General features: G+C 68.7%; 1 protein-coding gene across 1 annotated transcript; it reads right to left on the reverse strand.

Annotated features, from left to right (window-relative positions):
• Positions 1-1,939: 1,939 nt before the first annotated feature.
• Positions 1,940-19,206, reverse strand: COL6A1 (collagen type VI alpha 1 chain). Its single transcript, XM_069474889.1, has 35 exons — positions 19,003-19,206; positions 17,804-17,933; positions 16,382-16,582; positions 14,743-14,902; positions 14,357-14,485; positions 14,262-14,282; positions 13,646-13,666; positions 13,519-13,563; positions 12,791-12,844; positions 12,323-12,367; positions 12,197-12,223; positions 11,719-11,745; positions 11,577-11,621; positions 11,222-11,275; positions 10,977-11,039; positions 10,833-10,895; positions 10,694-10,747; positions 10,562-10,597; positions 10,237-10,299; positions 8,618-8,680; positions 8,003-8,065; positions 7,773-7,835; positions 7,445-7,495; positions 7,259-7,294; positions 6,645-6,707; positions 5,832-5,897; positions 5,475-5,510; positions 5,107-5,143; positions 4,901-4,909; positions 4,474-4,607; positions 4,233-4,342; positions 3,938-4,121; positions 3,671-3,854; positions 3,043-3,072; positions 1,940-2,821 (listed from the first exon to the last, which is right to left on the reverse strand). The coding sequence occupies exons 1-35, from the start codon at positions 19,106-19,108 to the stop codon at positions 2,199-2,201; spliced, it is 3,096 nt and encodes a 1,031-aa protein (XP_069330990.1). The 5' UTR covers positions 19,109-19,206; the 3' UTR covers positions 1,940-2,198.
• Positions 19,207-21,948: the final 2,742 nt, after the last annotated feature.

A 21,948-nucleotide genomic window follows, 5' to 3' on the forward strand; every position in this document is an offset into this window, starting at 1 on the left:
CAGGACCCCCGCACCCCCTCCCCAGGACCCCCGCAGCCCTCCCCAGGACCCCCAGCACCCCCTCCCCAGGACCCCCGCAGCCCCTCCCCAGGACCCCCAGCACCCCCTCCCCAGGACCCCCGCACCCCCTCCCCAGGACCCCCGCACCCCCTCCCCAGGACCCCCGCACCCCCTCCCCAGGACCCCCAGCACCCCCTCCCCAGGACCCCCGCACCCCTCCCCAGGACCCCCAGCACCCCCTCCCCAGGACCCCCGCACCCCCTCCCCAGGACCCCCGCACCCCTCCCCAGGACCCCCGCAGCCCTCCCCAGGACCCCCGCAGCCCCTCCCCAGGACCCCCAGCACCCCTCCCCAGGACCCCCAGCACCCCCTCCCCAGGACCCCCGCACCCCCTCCCCAGGACCCCCAGCACCCCCTCCCCAGGACCCCCGCACCCCTCCCCAGGACCCCCACAGCCCTCCCCAGGACCCCCGCAGCCCCTCCCCAGGACCCCCAGCACCCCTCCCCAGGACCCCCAGCACCCCCTCCCCAGGACCCCCGCACCCCCTCCCCAGGACCCCCGCACCCCCTCCCCAGGACCCCCAGCACCCCCTCCCAAGGACCCCCGCACCCCCTCCCCAGGACCCCCAGCACCCCCTCCCCAGGACCCCCGCAGCCCCTCCCCAGGACCCCCGCAGCCCTCCAGCCCTGGACTCACTCCTGGGCAACTAACTGCCCCTTCGCCGCCAGCCTCGGGCCCCGCACTCAGCTCCTGCCACGCTGGGGACTGCTGGCCCCGGGGCCACTGGGGCCTCACCACGACCCCCTCAGGGGCACCGCAGTGAGGGGCTAGGAGTGCTGGTGCCACGGTGGGGAGGGAGCTGGGATCTGGGAGAACAGGCTGGGGGGGCTCTGTGGGGACCGGGGGCCAGGGGGTGGGCCCTGGGGGGCTCACAGAGAGGAATGTGCACACTGAGGGGACCTCGGTGACACCGACCAGGGTCACTTCCTGCCAGTGGCTGCCTGGTTCTTGCCCCGTTCAGCGGGTCTCTGGGCAGCAGGTTCTGTGTGTGGCACTTGTTCTCCACCCAAAACGAAGTGTCCTTGGCACTTCCCTGCGGCCGCTCTCCTGGCCACCTGAGAGATGGGGGCGTCCCCACCCCTACCCGAGAGATGGGGGCGTCCCCACCCCCACCCGAGAGATGGGGGCGTCCCCACCCCCACCCGAGAGATGGGGGCGTCCCCACCCCCACCCCCTCGGGTCCTGCAGGTCAGGCCGTCCTGTGACTCCAGCCCCGCATCAGCCCAGGCCCGGAGACCTGGCTTGCTCCCACCTGCGGGGTGAGGGCAGCGGCCCCCCAGGGGCAGCGCCGCTCCTGCCCGCGGCGGGGGTGGGCACGGCCGAGGCCCCCTCCCGCTGACTCTCCCTCCCGCACGCGCGGAGCACACGCAGCCTCAACTCATTGGAAAGAGGACCACGGACAAGAGTGAAAACTTTTATTAGGAAAAATGGTTGACACGGACACGGTGGAGAAAAAACACAGGAAGGAGCAGAAATAAAACTAACACATAGAGTATCTTCGGTAAGCTGTAGAACAGACCACGATTTTGAGGGAAAAGAGCTTTGGATTGTTTTTAATAAAATGCATCGTTTTGTGCCACCAAACGGCTCTGTGTCCCTTCGGCAGGGAGGAGCACCTTTACTCGAGTCTGAGGGCAGCCACCGTCGCCACCGTCCTCGAAGATGCTGGTCGGGCCACCCGCGCGGCCCCCGGCACGAACCTCGTAGGGAAGGGTGGACGCGCTAAGATTTATGTTAAAAAGTCCCCCTGACCTTGGCCTTCCAAACACGAGACAGAGTCCGCGGCCTCACGCGCATTACCCAGCAGAATTTGCTTTGGCTCTGAGCCTAAGGACGACGTCGCGGGCCGCGCTCGGGAGCAGCGGAGCGACAGGGCAGCGCGGAGCTCAGAGGTGCGGGGGCCGCCGTGGATGGTGCGTTCCGCTGCGGGGAGGCGCGGAGCCCAGCACAGCCCGGACGCAGCACCGCGCTCGGGCATGCGCAGGGCGGCCGCTGCGCACGGTGTGCGTCGTCACTTTTCAAGCTTTTCGTTTCAAACCCAATCTAGCTAATCAGGCTGGTGGGGGACTCGCCTCACATTTCACTTCCTGTTTTAGGGACGGGGTGGGAGGGGGGCTGGCGGCGGTGTCGCGCCCGGCTAGCCCAGCGCCACCTTCCTGGAGACCGTCTGGTAGAAGACGCCCCGCAGCAGGGCCTGGTAGCTGGGCACACGGAACAGGTGGCGCTCGCCGAACGCCACGTCGTACTCGGCCGTCTTGCCGGTGACCAGGACGCGGACGTGCGGCTCGTTCACCTGGCGGCCCACCACCACCACGAAGATCTCGATGCCCGCCCGCTGGGCCTCCTGCACGGCCTTCTCGATGGCCGCGGGCGTGGCGCCCTGCGAGTTGCCGTCGGAGAAGAGCAGCAGCCTCTTCTTGGCCGGGCCGGGCGACGCCTCGCGGTAGAAGCGGGTCACGTAGCTCAGGGCGTCGGTGACGTCGGTGGCGTCGTTGAGGAAGGCCATGCCGTCCACGACGCTGGCCAGCACCGTGTAATTCTGCAGGAACTGCAGCGCCGCGCGCTCGGGCCTCTGCTGGCCGGTGCCGCTGTACTGCACCACCGAGACGCGCACGTCCTGGGCCGGGTCGGTCCTGCCCGCGCCGAGGAAGCGCTCCGCCAGGCGCTTGGCGAAGCGCTTGGTGATGTCGAAGTTGTGGCTGCCCACGCTGGCCGAGCCGTCCAGCAGGATGGTGATGTCAGCCGGGGCGGAGAACGTGACTGTCGGGCAGGGGGGCCGTCACGCCCGGCCGGCCGGCACGCCCCGCCCTGCCCCGCACGCCCCGCCCTGCCCCGCACCCCCCCCCCCCGCCCCGCACCCCCCCCCCCCGCCCCGCACCCCCCCCCCCCGCACGCCCAGCCGCCCCAGCACCCCGCGCCCGCGCGCCTGTCGCCATGGCGCCCCGCCCCCGCCAGAGCCCCGCGCCCCGCCCCGCACTCACTCGGGCAGGTGTAGTCCGGGCACTTCTTGTCTGCAACAGAGAAAGCCACGGTGAGCCCGGCCACGCCACGGGGCCCCACTGGGAGGGGTCGCTGAGCACCTGGCAGGCACAGGTGCGGCCATGCCGGGCGACCGCCTGACCCCCGCGGGGAGCTGTACCGGGTCCGCCCAGGCCCCGCCCCCAGTTGGCCCATCCTGCCTCCACCAACGCCAGAGGGGACCTTTCGGGGTGACAGTCGGCCCCAGCACTGTCCTGGTCCTCACGCCAACCCAGCCTTGACCCCTCTGGGAATGGGGAAACTGAGGCTCAGAGGAGCGAAGGACGGTCCGCAGGTCAGTCGCCTACGCCACAGCTGCCGACCACACGCCCAGCGCGCCGGCAGGGCCCTCCGGCCGCCACCCGCCGCCTGCGCGAGGAGCCGGCTCTGCCTGCCTGGCTGCGGCGGCCGTGGCCTGTGTTCTCAGGTGGCCTCTCGGGCTCTGGCCAGCTCTGACCCTGGTGAGCGGGTGTGTCCCCAGCTGTGCTGACAGGGCAGGGACGCGGAGGACCTGTCCTGGCATCTCGGCCCGCGGGGCGTGGGCGCCTGCGCGTGCGCCCGGACGTGGCCTGCACCTGCCGCGGTGCCCACCTATGCAGATCTGGGCCGTGATGTTCTTGAGGAAGGCGTCCTCCAGCAGCTCCGCGTAGTTCTCCTTGACCAGCGAGAGGCCGGGCCGGCCCTGCGTGGACGCCAGGCCTTGGCAGGAGATGACGTTGAGCTGGTCGGGGCTGGGGACGAAGTCGAACACGTCCATGATGCCCACGGAGACCACCTGCGGAGGACATGGACGGTGTCGGTGGGTCTGGGGGCCCAGGTGTCCCGAGTGCCGGTGTGTGAGCAGCCCCAGCGGCCCACCTGGATGTCGGGGCCGCAGAGCACGTTGAGGGGCGTGGTGTCCCGCTGCGTGTCCGAGCGCCCGTCCGTGATCACCAGCGCGATGCGTGTGTTCTGGGTGGGCGGCAGTAGCCGGTCCCGGGTGTACTGCAGGGCCTCGCCCGTGAACGTGCCGCCCGCCATCCACTGCAGCTTCTTGATGGCTCTGTGCGGGGGAGGTCAGAGGTCAGGGCCTGGCCCATGGCAGGGTTAGGGGTCAGGGGTCAGGCGGGCTCGTGCAGACGCCTGTGCCCCGTCAGCCGCGGGGCGCACTCACTCCTTGAGCTCCTGCGCGTTCCTGATGTTGGGGCTCCGCAGGTCCACGTGCTCCTGCATCTGGTTGTGGCTGTACTGCACCACGCCCGCGTGCGACTGCCCCGGCTCAAACTGCGGAGGGATACGCGTCAGCCCCGCACGCCGCTCCCCAGGGGGTCTCCCGTGATCTCGCAGGGCCCGCCAGGCTGCCGTCCTGGGTGCACGCGGGCGACTGAGCGGGAGGGGCTCGGGGGCCACCTCACCTTGACCAGCTCGTCCCTGCTCAGCCGGTCGATGACCCTGGTGATGAAGTCCTTGGCGATCTCGAAGTTCTGCAGGCCGATGCTCTCGGAGCTGTCCAGCACGAACAGGATGTCGATGGGGCCGCACTTGCACTCTGCGGGGCGGGGCGCTCAGAGCAGGGCGTGACCCCCCCCACCGCCCTCCCAGGCCTCCCCCCCACCCCCACCGCCATGTGGCTGCTCCCGGCCTCACTGGGTTGCGGGACCCAGGGCCCCGAGGGGGAGAAGGAGCCGCAGGGCCGTCCGAGGACAGAGGACCCGGGCTTAGCCCAGCACCCTGGGACCACGCGGGCGGAGTGCCGGCCCAGGGGCCAGCGACACATGCACGATTCCGTCACCCACAGGAGTTATTCTGCCTAAAAACGTAAAGGCCAACAGCAGCACTCACCGCAGCAAGCTGGGGAAAGAGAAAGGAAACGCAAGGGTGGTCAGGACCTCGCGGTGCCGCCCCCCGCTGCCCCGCAGGCTGTCCCCACCCGCCACAGCCTTTCCTCGGGGAGGCTGAGCTGGGGCCCTGGCCGTGCCCACAGCTGGGGAACCCCCGGAGCAGAACGGCTGCGGGGCCTCGGTCTCCCCGACAGCGCCAACACTCACAGCACATTTTCATGATGATGTCCAGAATCTCGCACTCCTGCAGACGGAGGGACACGGCACTGACACACGGACGCCTCCCAGCCAGGCTGGCCCAGGTCTCCCCCACCCCAAGGCCACCGTCCAGGGACGCCCACTTCCAGGGTGTGCCCGGCCTGCCCGTCAGATCCTGCCAGGGGGCGGGTGCCCAACATGGCCACAGACATGGCTGTCACATGTCCCCCCTGGCTGTCACGAGGCCCCCTGGCCTCCTTCCTTCCACAAACACCCCCATCTGCGAACAGCGTCTACGGGACCTCTCAGGGACAGACCCCCACCCCGGCTCCCTGGTCGCCACACTCGCCCCGGGGACGTTTGCAGACTCCACTTACGTCCGGCCCGGGCGGTCCCACGTGTCCCGGGGGCCCCTGTCCAAGAAACCACGGTGAGGGTCTAGGCTGAGGCGCCCACTGCGCTTCCTGAACCGAATCTGCGGAAGCCCCCGGCCCAGACCCCTGGCCGCCACCTCCCCCGCCTGAGGGTCCCGTGAGGGCGACGGAGGCTGTGGAGACCCTGCAGCTGCCCCGCTCAGGGGCGGCAGGTGGTGCCCCGAGAACGGCGGTCTGCCCGTCCTCACTCTGGGGACCGGCTTCAACCCTCAAGGCTACTGTCGATGGCCCAGCCTCCCAAACTGCCCTCAGCTCGCTAGACTTTCCCCAGCCCAGGGGGCTTGGGCCACGTCCACCCACCTGGGGGCCTTCGGGGCCCCGGTACCCCTTCGCTCCTTTGGCACCTCGGGGCGAAACGTCGTTGTTCTGGAAGGAGATGGCCCTGGGTCAGCAGGCAGGTGTGGTCTGTCCACTGCGGTCAGCCCTCGGCGCTCGGGGGTCCCCAGAGGGGCCCAGCAGCTGGGCCTCCCTGCCTGGACCCCACGCCTGGCCCCCCCACGCCTGACCCCCACGCCTGGCCCCCCATGTCTGACCCCCACACCTGACCCCCACGCCTGGGCCCCCACGCCTAGTCCCCATGTCTGGACCCCCATGCCTGGTCCCTGCACGCCTGACCCCCATGCCTGGTCCCCCACGCCTGACCCCCACGCCTGGTCCCCACGCCTGACCCCCACACCTGGCCCCCACGCCTGGCCCCCCACGCCTAGTCCCCATGTCTGGACCCCCACGCCTGACCCCCATGCCTGGTCCCCCACACCTGGCCCCCCACGCCTGACCCCCACGCCTGGTCCCCCACACCTGACCCCCCACACCTAGTCCCCATGCCTGGTCTCCCACTCCTGGTCCCCATGCCTGACCCCCACACCTGACCCCCACGCCTGGCCCCCCACGCCTAGTCCCCATGCCTGGTCTCCCACTCCTGGTCCCCATGCCTGACCCCCATGCCTGGTCCCCCACTCCTGGCCCCCCCATGCCTGTTCCCCCATGCCTGGTCCCCCAAGCCTGGTCCCCCCACACCTAGACCCCCACACCTAGTCCCCATGTCTAGACCCCCCCGCCTGGCCCCCCATGCCTGGTCCCCCCACACCTGGACCCCCCGCCCTCCACACTCACGTCATCTCCAGGGTCCCCGGCTTCGCCCTCGTCCCCCTTGAGGCCTGGGTAGCCCTTGGTGCCCTGCAAGGACAGATTGGCTTGGTTAGCGAGGTCATGGTGGCTTCACCTTCTTTTTAGGAAGCAAGAGGTTCGAAAGGGAAAAACAAAGAGGCGGCGACGCCTCATTCTGCCCGGTGTGCCATCCCACCCTGCGCCCCATCCCGCCCTGCGCCCCTGTCCCGCCCTGCGCCCCCGTCCCGCCCTCGGCACACGCGTCCTGGGAGAAGCGGCGGCCGGAACTGGCTGTGGCCCTCTGAGGTTTGGGGGACACTCGGTGTGGGCTGGGGGACTGGCCCAGCCCCGTGTGCCCAGCAGGGAGCACTGTCACTGGGCGCAGCCTGGGCTGTGCGGCACCCGCAGACCCCACCGCGGAGGGAACATGTGCGTGGTGAGCCCGTGCCTGAGCTTGTTCCCACGTGTGTGTGTGTGCGCGTGTGTGTGTGTGTGCGCGCGTGTGTGTGTGCGCGTGTGCGTGTGCATGCATGTGTGTGTGTGCGTGCGTGTGCGTGTGTGTGCGTGTGTGTGTGTGCGTGTGCACGCCGCAGCTGCATGGGGTGGGGGGAGATACTCACGTTTATCCCAGGAGGGCCCCTGCTGCCCGGGTAGCCCTGTGGGCGGGAGGCAGGTAGTTACTCGGGGCTCTGACGTGGAGGGTGGTTGGGGACTCGCACCCCGTCCCCCAAGAAAGCCCGGCTGGCCCAAGAGGGTGCTGCCAGCAGCCTGGGGGTCCCCGGGGAGGGCGGCCCTGGTGCACTTACGGGGAAGCCGGGGAAGCCCTCGGTGCCGTTTCCAGGGGGGCCGTCTTCACCCTAGGAGCAGAGCAGAGCCGCCGTCACTGCGTGAAGCGCCCAGCACACCCCTGGTGAGCAGCACCCAGGAGCGCTGTGCCCGCAGGGCCCTGCCTGTCAGTCCCCCCAGCGGGCCCGGAGCGGGAGGGGTCTCTGCCGAGGCGTCCCGTGCCCAGGTGCTGACGAGTGTGACCAGGACTCGGTGACACGCCAGGGAAACACCTGTCCAGGCAGCTGGGCCCCTGGCCAGGTCCTCCCCCAACGGCAGTGTCACCAGGCTGTGCTCTTGGACACTTACCCTTTCGCCCATCAGCCCAGGGTCTCCGGGGGGCCCGGCGGGTCCTGGGGCTCCTTGGGGGCCCTGGGGAGGGAGAGGCGACACGACCATGAACTCGCAGGCCCGTGTGGGGGCCCCCAGGGCAGAAGGGCGGCAGGAGTGGGGGGCAAGGAGTCCGGGGTGAAGGATGGGCCTGGGGGACCTCAGGGCCACCCCCCCTAGTGGGCAGGAGGTAGGTCGGGGGTGCTCACCTCGGGCCCGGGGGGACCCTCGTCACCACGGTAACCTTTAGCTCCAATGGGGCCAGCCTCGCCCTGTGGGGGGGACACACCCAGTGGGCGCCAGCCCTCGCCTGTCCCACAGGCCCGAGCCCTGCCTGGCCACAGCACTGCCCTCCCCACGTGAGCGGAGGGTCCCACCAGCATCGGGGGAGACCAGGCCCACCCTCAGGCCTCCCCCAGGGCCTGGCACAGATGTGAAGACCTCTCCCAGGTGACGTCACTGGGCCCTGGCTGGAACCGTGGGGGCCCTGTGTGCGTGCGGCCGTGGCACCAGTGTCGGAGCATGGGGTCTGTCTGGGCCCCTGGCTGGGCCTCTCCGGTCTCCAGGTCACAGCGGCTGAGTGTCGGGGTCCACAGGAGCTGGGCCCTGCAGTGTTTGCCCAGCCCGGCCCGGCTGCCTCCTGCAGCTGGCTCTGACCCAGGACACGCCCCTGGGGGTCCCCTCAGTTGGAAATGGAGAGACCCCCCCCCGCCCACCCCCGCAGGGGAGCTGCTGGGAACATTCTGCCTCCAAGACTGGAACCGGCCAGTTCGGCTGAGCGGGGGACGCAGCCCTGCCCCTGCACGAGGCGGTGGGCTTCCTACCGGGTCTCCTGGGACACCAGCGGGGCCTTCTCTTCCCTGGTCACCTTGGGGTCCAGCTTCACCCTGGGGAGAGACGGGCCTCTGAGCGTGGGGGTCGGGTGCGGCCAGCAGGCTCTGCGCTCCCTGGGGGAGGACAGCGCCTGGGCCAGCGGGAGGACTCAGAGCGGGAGGAGCTGCTGTCTGCCGTGGGGCTGGGCCGCTCCTGGCCGCCCCCTCTCCACACTGTCCCTCTCCCGGCCATGCCGCGGCTTTACCAGGACAGTGGCTGGCTGTGTTCTCAGGAGGCCGCGGGGAGGAGGCCGCGGGGAGGAGGCCGAGGCTGCGCCCTGCTCTGACTCCCTTCTCCAGCGGGTCACTGGCGGGCGCACGCAGGAGCCCTGGATGTGCCCACGAGGCCCCGGGCTGCCAACCTTCCTGTGGGCTCCTGTGCCCAAGGCGTTCCCCCCGGCTCTGTGGCTCTTGGTCCCATTTCCTGACCCATGGCGGGGCACAGAAGGGGGGTCAGAGTCACATCATCTCTGCCTTGATGTCCCTCCCTGCCCTGGCCTGGGGGCCGGGGGTGCTGGGGAGCCACACCCTCTTGTGACACGGCCATGGCTCAGCTCGCCCTCCCCGTCGGGACACTGCTGCTGACTCGGACACGTGTCCGGAGCTTCTGCCCCCGGAGCGTCACAGTGAGAGGCTGCTGGGAGTCCCGTTCTTGGGGACAAGGTAGGGGGCACCACCTGGGGGCCTTCCTCCCACCCGACTCGCAGCCTGCCGGGGCCTGGCCCTCCCCGAGCCGGGCCGGGGGCTGAGCCCTCCGCTCTCCGAGCAGACACAGTTTGCCTGCCGGCCGCCTCCGATCCAGTAAAACTGTCCCAGTGAGTCACGCGGCCGGAGAAGCCCAGCTCCGCCTCTGCACCGTGGGCAAGAGGGAGAGGCCGGCCCTGGTGCCGCCAGCATCTGTCCCCGCGGCCGGGACTTCCCACCCAAACCGCCCTGCGGTCTCTCGTCCCACATCCCCTCCCTCGAGATCCCAACGAGGGAGAATTGCTCCAGAGAACAGCCCGGCTCGTCTGCAGACGCGTGCAGAGTGGACGGACCGCGGTGTTTAGAAAAGCCCAGCCGTGGACGGACCGCGGTGTTTAGAAAAGCCCGGCCGTGACGACCGAGGGCACCCGGCTGGCGAAACGCGTCACACGCGGACGCCTGCCGCTGAGTCCTGCTGGGAGGGCGAGGACCCGGACGCGCTGTGGCCACGGTCAGGGCTGCTGTGGCCCCTGCGACCTCGGTGCTGAGCACAGTTCACTCACACAGGGGCCACCAGGCACCGGCCCGTCGTGGTGGGTGCAATGTTTTGGGGGCTGTTTCTCCAGTGTGGTGCTGGCCGTCGGGTCGGGGGGTCCCGTCCCTGTGACCCTGTGGACCCCTGCTCTCCAGGACTGGCCCCTGGAGCTGACCCACTGACCCTGGGCCAGAGGCTCCGTGGGGAACGGCCTTCATTCGGGAAAACAGGAGGTGAGGGATGGGGTCGGCCTAAGGGTCTGTGCGGCATGTCGGGACTCTGGCGGTCAGACCCCCGGCCTCGGTGTCTCCCCCCGGGACCCGGGGATGGGGTCCCGGCCCTGGGAACTCACCAGGTCTCCTCTCGGCCCCCGCGTGCCTGGGGTCCCCCGGGGTCCTCTTTCTCCAGGGCCGCCCTGAGGGGACAGAGTGGAGGGGGCAGCTGCAGCTGTGGCACTCGAGCCCCAGCAGGACATGCAGCCACGGCCACGTGTCCCCACCTCTGGCACATCGCCCTGGCCAGAGCCCCCATGGCTCCTCAGGTCCCGCCTGCCCCAGAGACCCCAGCGCACTGTGCATGGGATACCCGGGGCCTGTCCCTGCCGCGAGGACCAGACTGGGCCGCGCCAGCCGCGTCTGCGTGGGGACGGGAGCGCAGAGAGACACCCGCAGACTCACCCTCTCTCCGGGGGCTCCGTCGGGTCCCGGGTTCCCCTGGGATCAAGCGGAAGGAACAGAAGTGTCAGTCCGTGCTCGAGACCTGACCTTGCCCTCGGCCGGGCCGGGCCGGTGCAGGCACGGGCTGCTCACCTCATCGCCGGCTTCTCCTTTCTCTCCTGGGGGGCCCGGCTCTCCCGGCTCACCCTGGGGGGACACAGAGTGGACGTGTCCATCCAGCTGTCTGACCCCCTGCGGGGCCCGCATGCCCGGGGCCCGTGTGCGTCCTCACCTCGTCTCCAGGTGGCCCCGAGTTCCCAGGTCTCCCGGCCTCGCCGTCGGCTCCGGGCTGGCCCTGCAGAGATCAGAGGTCACGGGCGCTCGCCCCGGGGGGAGACCACCAAGCCCCCGCCCTAGGGACCCAGGAGCCACCAACCTTCTCCCCTTTCAGTCCGAAGGCACCGGCGTCGCCCTTGGGGCCGGGGGGTCCTTGAACGCCCTGTGGGAAGACGGCACCTGACGCGGTCGCAGCAGCAGTGGCCGCCGGCCTGGCCGGGCAGCCTCGGTCCGCACAGGGATAGACCCGCACGGCAGCCCCAGGGCGCCTGCCTGGAGCGTGAGGGGAAGGCTCACTTCTGAAAACCTATGGTCTTAAAACACCCGTGAGAGAAAGTGACTCACGTCGAATCCGGCCGAGCCCTTGCAGCCTGGCAGGCCTGGGTACCCCGTCTCCCCCTGGAGAGAAAAAGAAGTGGCGTCTCAAGCCGTCCCTCGGGCAGGCCGGGCGGATGTGCTGTCAGCCTCTAGGCTCTGGCTCAGCCAACCTCCCCCAGGAAGCCCCACCCGGCAGACGCTCCGCACTTACCTGGGCGGCTTGGGGTCCACTGGGACCTTGGGCTTGGCAGGAGATGCCCACAGGAAACGTCTCCTGAGTGCACCCAGCTGGTCTCCTCGGAGAGCCCACCCTCGAGCCCCGCCAGCCCCATCCCTGCCCCGACTGCGGGGCCCAGGCCCAGCCCCCCAGACACCCGGTTACCTTCGTGCCGTCCACCCCGTCGATGCCGCGCTTGCCCTTCTCGCCCTGTGAGGCGCAAAGGCAGGTCAGGCCCGGGTCAGACAGACGGCCCTGGGCCGGGGCTGGCAGACCCCTCACCCTTACGCTTGTCCTGCCCACTCACCTTGTAGCCCTTGGGTCCCCTGGAGCCCTGTGGAGACAGAAAGGGTGAGGGGGGTCCCCGCCTGGGCCCCAGGGCAGCTCCTCACCTGGGCAGCCCCGACCCGGGCAGCCCCCGACCAGGGAGCCCCTGACCGGGGAACCCCCGACCGGGGAACCCCCGACCAGGGAGCACCATGGCCACAGAGCACCGTGGGCCCAGAGACTCGAGGGGGGACAGCGGGGCTGGGCCTGTGCTCAGGGGTCTCGGTAACATGGTGGCCCCTCCGCCATCGGGCGATAGTGACGGGCACCCTCGCTGCCCCCGGGGCTGGCTCCTTCTGAGCTGGCAGCAGAGCTCAGGGACCAGCTCCCGGGACCATCCTGGTCCTCAGACGTGCAGGGGGACGGCAGGGTGGCAACAGGGCTCCACCCGGCCACGTCCCCTCCTGACGAGGACCCCAGTGACGCCGGAGGGGCCGTCCTGCAGCCGCCGTGCTCACCTTCTCCCCGCGGCTGCCCTTCTCTCCCTACACAGCACAGGGAGGAGGAAGAGGACGGTGGGTTAACGGGCGGGCAGGGAGGAAGGCACAGACGCTGCTCAGCCCCGGGGGAGGAGGGACACGCACCTTCATGCCCTGGTACCCGACCGGTCCGAGGTCCCCGGGCCTTCCCTGCAACACAGGAGGGGACGGTTAGACACCCGCCACCCCCACCCTCCCCCAGCGCAGGCCGGCAGGACAGCGAGCCCCCTGCCGTGGGCCCACCCAGCCCGGGTCTCCCAGCAGGAGCTGGGGGAGGCGGGCGGGAGGGGCTGGGTTGCGGGGAGGTGGCTGAGCCCAGGGCAGAGGCCACTGTCACGGTGCCAGCCATGCTCCGCTGCAGGCTGCGCCTCACGGGGGTCCGTGGAGGGGTGCAGGGCCGCTTGGGGGTCACCCGGGGGGCACATGCTGGACAAATGGCTGTCCCCAGCCTCCCACCCCGAAGGGACAGGCAATGAGGCTTTGGCACTCAGAAACCAGCCATCCTTCCGGAAGTTTCTGCAGCCCAGGTCCCCAGCCTCAGGTGCGCCCCACCCCGGCAGGCGCCACACTCACGGGGTCTCCAGCTTCTCCCTTCTCTCCGGGGAGCCCGGGCTTGCCGCGTTCTCCCTGCAACACAGAGCGCATCGCGATGAGGGGACGTTCCGGACTATTCTAAATCGCAGGTGCAGGGAACTGCTACTTGTTCATAAAAAAGGGTTTTCAGAAGGAACTTCATCCAGGCTTCAGAGTTCCTGGGTTGTTAAGGTGCCTTGTTGTCACTCTGGGCCTGTCCCGAGGTCTGGGAGCCCCACCCCGCGCCCTCACAGCCCCCAGTGGGTCACCGCTCTGGGCGAGGCTCCTGTCTGGGCTTCGCGGGGCGGGGGACAGGGGCCGGCACAGAAGCCCCTGCTGTGCTCACGGCCCCCGGCCGACGGGTCTTAGGAGAAGCCAGACAGTCGGCCTTCACCAGGCATCTCCCAGGTTGTCACTGGCGGCCACTGATGTGAATCTTCAACCCTCCTGCGGGAGCCGTGCCGGCCCCCACCTCAGGTTTCACCCCCACCCGCCAGAGTCTGGGGAGCAAAGCCAGGGGCCAGGCAGCCCCGCGCGGAGGCCTCCAGCCCGCCACAGCCTCAGGGGAGCTCCCTCCGCCTGGACTCTCCCCTCGGACGGGCACCTGCTCAGCGGGGCCACGGGGTGTTCAGGAAGCCAAGGCAGGCTGCGGCCCACGCCCCCCAATTCCTGGGGAGAAGGTGCAGGGACCACCCCCCAGAAAGAACCACACAGGTGCGGCCACTCACCTCGTACCCGGGGTCGCCCCGGAGCCCTGGAGGTCCTCTGGCGGGCTGCAAGACACGGGGGCGGGTCAGCCCCGGACCCCTGCGGGGCCGCAGGGCGCGGGGTGCGCGGGGTGGGGGCCACACTCACCTGGCACTCGTAGGAACAGCACTGGGGGAAGAGGCACCGGACACGGGTCAGTCACTGAGTCCCAGACATGCCCGGACCCGGACACGTGCCCTGGACATGGACACACGCCCCGGACACGGACACGGACACGCGCCCCGGACCCAGACCTGGACACAGACACGGACACGCGCCCCAGACCCAGACCCAGACATGGACACGGACAGGGACACGGACACGGACACACGCCCCAGACCCAGACCCGGACATGGACACAGACACGGACATGGACACGTGCCCCGGACACGGACATGTGCCCCGGACACGGACACGGACACGCACCCCAGACCCAGACCCAGACACGGACACGGACACGGACACGTGCCCCAGACCCGGACACGGACACGGACACGGACACACGCTCCAGACCCAGACACGGACATGGACACAGATAAGGACCCGGACAAGTGCCCCGAACATGGACAGGAGCCCCGGACACAGACGTGCGCCTGGGACACCTACCCGGACACGTGCCCTGGACATGCACCCAGACACGGACACACGCCCTGGACACGGACTCGCCCAGACTTGCGTGTGGACCCGCGGGTGGGGGCAGGGCGGGCGGGGGAGGGGCTCTTACCACTTGCTCCACGTTATTTTTCTGAAAAGCGAGACGGAAAGTGGGTCACTTCCTAGTCGGGTGTGCCCCCGCCCCCGCCCGCGGGCAGCACTCACGATCATGTCCGTGATGGTCTCGATGGTCTGGGCGATGACCTCCTCCGCGTCGCGGCTCTGGCCCCAGTCGGCCGCGGTGAAGTTGCGCCGGTACGAGTGGTCCGTGGCGATGATGCTCAGACGCGGCTCCTGGGGGCAGCCAGGGGTGAGCCGGGCGGCCCGCGTCCAGGACACAGCCCCCCCGGGCCAGTGGCGAGGCCGGGCTGGGGTCGCCCCGGCTCCTACGCGGGAAGGGTCGGCCTCGTGGGCCGGCTGGGTGTGTCCCCTCCCCAGGGCAGAAAGAGGGTCTCGGCAGCTGGAGGCCCTGAAACGGACACTCCGTGTGCCCATGTGCGCCGGGCAGGGCCCTGTCCCCTCTGTGGGTGGGGGGAGGCAGGGGCTCCCACCAGGTGGTCTGGCGTGATGGCCACCGAGAAGACTTTGACGCCCAGGTGCTTGGCCTCGTTCACCGCGTCCTCCAGGCCCCCGCACGGCTCCTTGTAGCCCTCCAGGGGGTGGCCGTCGGTCACCACGATCAGGTACTTGTTCTCCTTCAGGTGGGAGCCCCTGGACAGAGGGCGGCGTGAGACCCACCGTCGGGCGGGGGCCCAGCCCAGGGCCCCTTGGACCTGCAGAGCTGAGACCCCCGAGACTGGAGGCGACCGGGGCAGGGGCTAGAAGGCCCCGAGGGAGGCCCCAGCCCAGCCCTGCAAAGTGGCTTCCTCGGCCGCCCTGCCAGGAGCTGTTTCTCCGTGTCGATCCCGGCTGCACCGGGGACAGAATGTCGCAGCACGGAACCAAGTCTGGTGGGGTCTCAGCTCCCAAGGTGCTCACTGCGGGGGCGGCACAGACAGGACCCTGAGACGGCTGTTCCTGCTGTGCCTGGGGGGCCCGCATGAACCAGGAGCTGCCGCCCCCGCAGAGCCTTGGTCCTCGCTCACTCTGCCGATAGGAAAGTCAGCCCGACCCACAGCCGCCTCGAATGCGAGGTGGGGCCTCTGCTCGGGAGGGGTTGGGCAGAGGGAAGGGGCCGCCGTCACGGAGCTCTAATGTGTTTCGTGGAACATGCCGGGAACACGCTAGGGCTGTCTGTGCACGGACTCCGCACGGCAGCCGGGCTCTGAGCTCCCAGGCCAGGAGCTCACGCCAGTAGCCCACGTCCTCTGGGGCAGGAGGGGCCCGGCAACGCCAAGCCCCTACCTGGGCCCACCCGGCGCCACCTCTGAAGTGAGAAGGACTCAGCGAGCCCCAGGCAGGTGCAAACAGCGGGAGGGGTGCCGGTCCCGGAGACGGGACAGCCCCTTGCCCAGTGCCAGCCTCTCCGGCACCTCGGGGCGGTGGCACTGGGTGGTGCCCACCAGTTTGGCCACTTGGGAGCGGGCCCAGGTGGGGAGGCCACACGTCTCTCGGATTCCCAGCACAGTGCGAGCCCCACCGCCGAGGGCAGGGTCGGCCACTCCGAGAAGGAAGCCCCGGTCCAGGCAGACGAGAGAACCTCTGGCTGGTTGGACGGGACTGTGTGTGCGACACCAGCGCTGGCCTGGTGCCTGCCGTGCGGGCGAGCAGCCTCCCTCCCTCCGTCCCTCCGTCCCTCCGTCCCTCTCTGCCTGTCTCCATCTCTCTCCATCTCTGTCTCTCCCGCTGTCTCTGTCTCTCCCTCTGTCTCCGTCCCTCTCTGTCTTTCTGACGGCCGAAGTCATCTGTGTGGCCGCAGTGGAGGCAGTGACTGGGGCATCTCAGGTCCTCTGGCCCATGGTGTCATCGTTGGCCAAGGACATGGCGGCTTAGCCTGTGCGGGGGGACCCCTGGGGGCCTGGGGCAGGGGGGGCAGTGGCCGCGGCTCGGGCACCCTCCAGGGCAGGTCTCGGGGGGCCTGAGGCACCTGCGCCTGATCCGCCAAGCGCAGCCCAAGCCTGGCCGGAGTTCGCCCAGCCACGGAGAGGGCCAGGGAGGCCGGAGCCACGTGGTGGGCCCGAGTCCTCCCCAGCCCGGGGGACACAGCTGCCCCACGTCACAGCGGCGTGGCGGAGACCGAGGGCCACTCACCCCACCAGCAGCTCCTCCAGCCCCTTCTTGATGGCGCAGTCGGTGTAGGTGCCCTTGCCGAAGTACTTGACCGCGTCCACGCTGGCCTTGAGCGCGTCGCGGCCGGCGGGCATGCGCGTGAGCCCGCTGATGATCTCCACCTCGTCGCTGTAGTGCAGCGCGCCCGCGTTCCACACCAGGCTGCGGTCGCAGCGGTAGTACCTGCGGGCCGTGCCGGGTGGGGGTGAGGCGGGGCCGTGGAGGCCGGTGACGCCCCCCTCACTGCCATCCGAGTACACAGTGTCACCTGCCACAGACAGACTGCCCCGCCCTGGCTGGGCGTCCGGCCCTGAGACAGGTGGTCCCTGCCTGGGAGGGCCGGGCCCAGCCCAAACCTGACCTGGGCGCCCCCAGCCCCGGGCCCTCCCTGAGGAGCTGCGTGCAGGTGGGGCAGGGGCCCTGGAGGACGGCGGGGGGACACGCGGTGGTGGGGGCAGGAGGGTCAGCCCTGATGGGATGGGGCCCCCGGGTGGGTCTGAGCAGCCTCCTGGGGCACTGGGACCCTCAGGGTTTGCCCTGCGGGGTCTGGGGTGGCCCTGCCCTGCGGGGTCCGGGATGGCCTTGCCAAGCCACGCAGCAGACAGTGATGGAGCCTCCTGCAGTGTCACCAATAGCAGCAGTATCAGGACCACCCCGTTCCGTTTCACTGGTTGGGAAACTGAGGCACAGGACACACACCTGTGCCTGTCCTTCTCCACGTGGTGGGCCAGGGCATTTCCACTAAGTTTGAGGTTTCTGGTCCCAAAAATTCCTGCCCTGGGTACCCCCAGGTGGGAGGGTCTGCCCTGGCATTGCAGGTGCCCTGTGTGTGGCCCCTTCTGGTGGCAGGAGGCTCAGGGTCCTGGTCAGCTGGTCAGTGCGGTCTCGGTGCAGGGCGAGGCCCCTGGTGCAGGTGGGGGCGTGGCCTCCCCAGGCCCCGCCTATAGCCCCGCCCCCAGGCTGCGGCCTGCCCTTGGCCACACCTACTGCCCCGGCTCCCAGGGATGGAGAAATGAATGGGTGCGTGTGTGAATGAATGATGCCTGTCACATCCCAAATCCACAGCCAGGCTGGTGACCCCCGAGGCTGCGGAGGTGACGCCCTCCTGGCCCTGGTCTGGGAGGCTGTGAGGGGCCCCGCAGGCACCGCCAACTCCCCAAGCTCAGTTTGCTCAGGGGGAGCCGTGACTTCTCACCTGCCTTTGCCTGCTGGGACCCCCACGTCTCCCCCGTGCCACCTCAGCCCTCCCGCTGACCGGTGTCCCCGACCTGGACCACTGCGGACGCCCGGCAGCACTCGCCCCTCCCAGATGGGGCAGTTGAGGCCGACTCCCCGGCCCCGGGCAGTGCCCCTCCCTGGGAGAGGCTCACAGGAGGGCGGGGCCGGTCACGCCGTGCAGCCCACCTGTCCTGCAGGTTGTCGATGAAGCGCTTGGTGAAGGCCTTGACCTTGTCCACCAGGGCCCCGTAGGGCTTCAGCCTCAAGGCCACGCTCTCGGAGGTGTCCAGCACGAAGAACAGGTCCACGGGGCAGTCTGGCCAAGGGAGGGCGGCCTCTGAGCTCAGGCCCTGCTCCCCGCGGGTGCACGGAGCCAGCCTCCCCGCGAGTCTGCCCCACCGAGCCTGTCCCGGCCCCCAGCCCCTCCCGCGAGGCCGTGGGTGATAGCGGTGCCCGGCGTCCCCCAGTGGGCGGGTGGGAGCGAGACCCCAGCCTGGGGAGGCAGAACGGCCCCCACGGCAGCCCCGACGGGTACACAAACGAGCAGTCGCTCATTAAGTTTTCAGATTGCATGAAAACGCCCGGGGCACAGCCTCCCCAGAAAGGAGAGAGAACAGTAACCAGGTTTCTCCGTGTCAACCGCGGGAAGAACAGCTCTGGCCGCGGGGCAGGCGGTCCCCGTTCCCAGAGTTCGGGGACAGACCTGACGGCTCCACCTCGCCTGTGGGCCCCTCCTAACTTGCCAGCCTGATGTCTCCTGGAGAATGGGGACACTCGAGGGGACATGAGCCCGGAGGCACTGCTGGGGGACAGCCGCATACTGCCACCACCCTGGGGCGGGGAGCTGGGCCCAGGAGTTCCAGGCACTCCGGCAAGGCTCCCACTCTGCAGTGTCACCGCCAGGCCCAGGGACGGTCCCCACAAGGCTCCTGCTCTGCAGTGTCACCACCAGGCCCAGGGATGGGTCCCCCCAAGACCCCTGATCTACAGTCTCACGGCCAGGCCCAGGGATGGTCCCCACAAGGCTCCCACTCTGCAGTGTCACCGCCAGGCCCAGGGACGGTCCCCACAAGGCTCCCACTCTGCAGTGTCACCGCCAGGCCCAGGGACGGTCCCCACAAGGTCCCCGTGCTGCAGTGTCACTGCCAGGCCCAGGCATGGGTCCCCCCCAAGGCTCCTGCTCTGTAGTGTCACCGCCAGGCCCAGGGATGGTCCCCCAAGGGCCCCGTTCTGCAGTGTCACCACCAGGCCCAGGGACAGTGCCCCCAAGACCCCTGATCTACAGTCTCACGGCCAGGCCCAGGGAAGGGGCCCCCAAGGGGGGCATCACAGCCAGACACATCTAGTCCTGGGTCCCCAGCAGAGAAAGCAGGGAGTTCACTCACCCTGGAAGGCAATGGCCCTGGTGGTCTCCGGCTCGTCCTGTGTGGCCACCCAGGCCACCCAGCAGGCCTGCAGCAGCAGGGGGAGCAGCGTGCGGGCCAGCCTCATGTCTCCGGCCTGCGTGTCACCATCCAGCGAGGGCCGGGTCAGGGTGGGCTGCCTGCGAGGACGAGGACGCAGAGAGAGCCGTCTCCGCTCCCTGCCGAGCTGCAGCCGGGCGAGGCAGGGCGGGCCGTGGGGAGGAGGAGGAGGAGCTGGCCGGGTGAGTCATGCCGCGTTGGGGTCTTCCTCCAGAACCATCTGAAAGGAAAAGTAACTCTCCGCGGCCGCTTCGCGCTGACTCTGTTCCGCTAAAGAATTCTGGTTTTCCACCAGTTTGTGGAAACTTCTATTTGCGTAGAGTGGACTGCAGTTCTCGTGTTAAGTAGAAGAAAACTGCGGCCAAATTTAAATAAAATGTCTGAAAAAGAAAGCGTGACCCAAAGTGAATTTCCTTGAAACGTTTTTGGTTATTTCCAATCCAGAAGCCTCGGCGAGGACCGGCCTGTCCCCGGCTGTCTGCTCTCTACAAGTGAGGCCCCGGCTCGTTGAATGTTTCAGACTTGTTGCTTTGCCATATTTCTGGGTTATTTTTCACGTAACAGTTTCTTCACAGTTTTGTTAAATGCATATTTGCAAAAGGTGTTTGGACTCTCACTCGGAAAAACAAAGTGTCCAGTGACAACTGTGTGCACTGTCACACACGCCGTGCACTGTCTCACAGGCCGTGCACTGTCTCACACGCCGTGCACTGTCGCACAGGCCGTGCACTGTCTCACACGCCGTGCACTGTCGCACAGGCCGTGCACTGTCTCACAGGCCGTGCACTGTCACACAGGCCGTGCACTGTCGCACAGGCCGTGCACTGTCACACACACTGTGCACTGTCGCACAGGCCGTGCACTGTCTCACAGGCCGTGCACTGTCACACACGCCGTGCACTGTCGCACACGCCGTGCACTGTCGCACACGCCGTACACTGTCACACAGGCCGTGCACTGTCGCACACGCCGTGCACTGTCACACACGCCGTGCACTGTCGCACACGCCGTACACTGTCACACAGGCCGTGCACTGTCGCACACGCCGTGCACTGTCTCACACGCTGTGCAGCGAGGGTGGGTCTCTGACACCCCTGGGCGGCTGCAGATGTAGCCAGACCTGTTCTGACACCTGCCCATTATCAGCCTAAACGTTTTATAATTTAAAAACATACATTGTACATACAAATATATATACAACCATATCAGGGAAACTTTTGAGAAAACCTTCGAAAATCGTAATTCCAGTACTCCACAATGATTGCTCTAGGACTGCTTCCGGTATCTTCCCCAAACCTACTTTGTAGAACTTGCGAGCTTACCGTGCGGGTAATTTCACCCACCACCGATTTCATCCAAACCGTGGCTTTGGGGGTCGGGGCTTGCTGCTGCCTGTTGGTGCTGTGGCCTCCCCACGGGGTTTCGGCCCCTCCACGAAAGGCCTCGTCACCCGCCCACCTGGCTCCAAGTCGGAGCCGTTTATCTGCAGCGGCCGGGGCCTCTCGCGTCCGTGCAGGTTTGGGGAGAGCAGTGAGACGCGCGAGGGGCGCGGGTGCTGCCGTGCTGAGGGGGTGGAGTGCCTTGCTACACAGCGGCCGACAACTGACACACCTTCCATCAAACGGAAAGACAGGCAGACGCCTCCGTCACAGGGACAGATTTCCAGGGGCCCCATTGCCTTTCCTGCCTTGCGGGGTCATTTTTACGCATCACTTTGCAGGACGGCACCGACCCCGCCAGCCAGCGGACGTGGTGTGGCCACGGCAGCTGCGGTGGGCTGTGGGGGCGGCGTACCAGCAACTGCGCTTCTCTGTCCCGCAGCACCTTGAGCTCAAACGTGTCCGTGATCGGACTCTTGCCCCGCCCCGGCCCCTACACTCCCCTTTGGGTGGGGTCTCCGGGTGCAGAGGGGCCGCGGGGGTCTTCAGCGGGGGTTAGCGGGGCCACTGCAGGTTTGCAGGGATGACCTGGAAGGTGGGGTCCCCAGCTGGGAGCTCTCGGGGCGCCGGAGGAGGGAGGAGGAGGTGGGCTTGGGAGGGGCCCAGGGGTCTTGGGGGACAGTGTTGTCACCCAAACTGAGGGAGGGTGGGGCTGACTCAGGGAATCTGCACCCTGGATGCCAGAGGCCAGACCCCCCCCCTGCACCAGGCCCGAGGGGGCTGCGACCCTGGGGATCCCCCCGAGACGAGCCCCGCGGACGCCTGTTTCTCTCCCCTCTTCCCAGCTCCCCGCCAACCTTCTGGTGCCTTGAACAGTACGCGCTGGGAAGGGGAGATTGCCCACCGCGGTGTGAGGGTTTTAGAAAAGCGCTCGAGTGGGTGGAATTCGGAAGGAAAGAGTAGCCCAGCGGAAACTGCCTTTGTCCACACTGAAAACAGCAAAGTGGGACTTTGGTCCTGGCCAAAGCGGAGCCGCAGATACCGTCAGCCTGGATGGGCCCTGCCCCCGCCCCTCCCTGCACACAGACCTCCCTGGGGCCAGATCCTTCCTCCTCCTCCTCCTCCCGCTGGTGGCTCCGAGTGAGGCCCCTTGGGGTGGGCAGGCCCTGCCTCGGTCACCCTCCAGTCTGGCTGTGGGGGGCCGCTCCAGGGAGGCCATTAGGAGGAGTCAGCGGGCGGGGGGACCCCAGGGCAGGGGAGGGCTGCGTGGTGCCCAATGTGCCTCCCTCAGGCCGGGTCGGGGCCCCACGGGCCGCGGGGACACACCAGGCCTCAGTGACTCGGCCACGCGGTCCAGAGCAAGCGCCCTGGGAAGGGGCACAGACTCCTGGGGTCTCCCCTGTCTCGGATGGGCCCCTCTCACCTCTCCGAGTGCCCAGCCCCCGGGAATGTGCGCCCTGTGTCCACAGGGACGCAGGTGGGTGGCAGA

The sequence above is a fragment of the Eulemur rufifrons genome, chromosome 7 (assembly GCF_041146395.1).
Source record: "Eulemur rufifrons isolate Redbay chromosome 7, OSU_ERuf_1, whole genome shotgun sequence".
Classification (NCBI taxonomy): domain Eukaryota; kingdom Metazoa; phylum Chordata; class Mammalia; order Primates; family Lemuridae; genus Eulemur; species Eulemur rufifrons.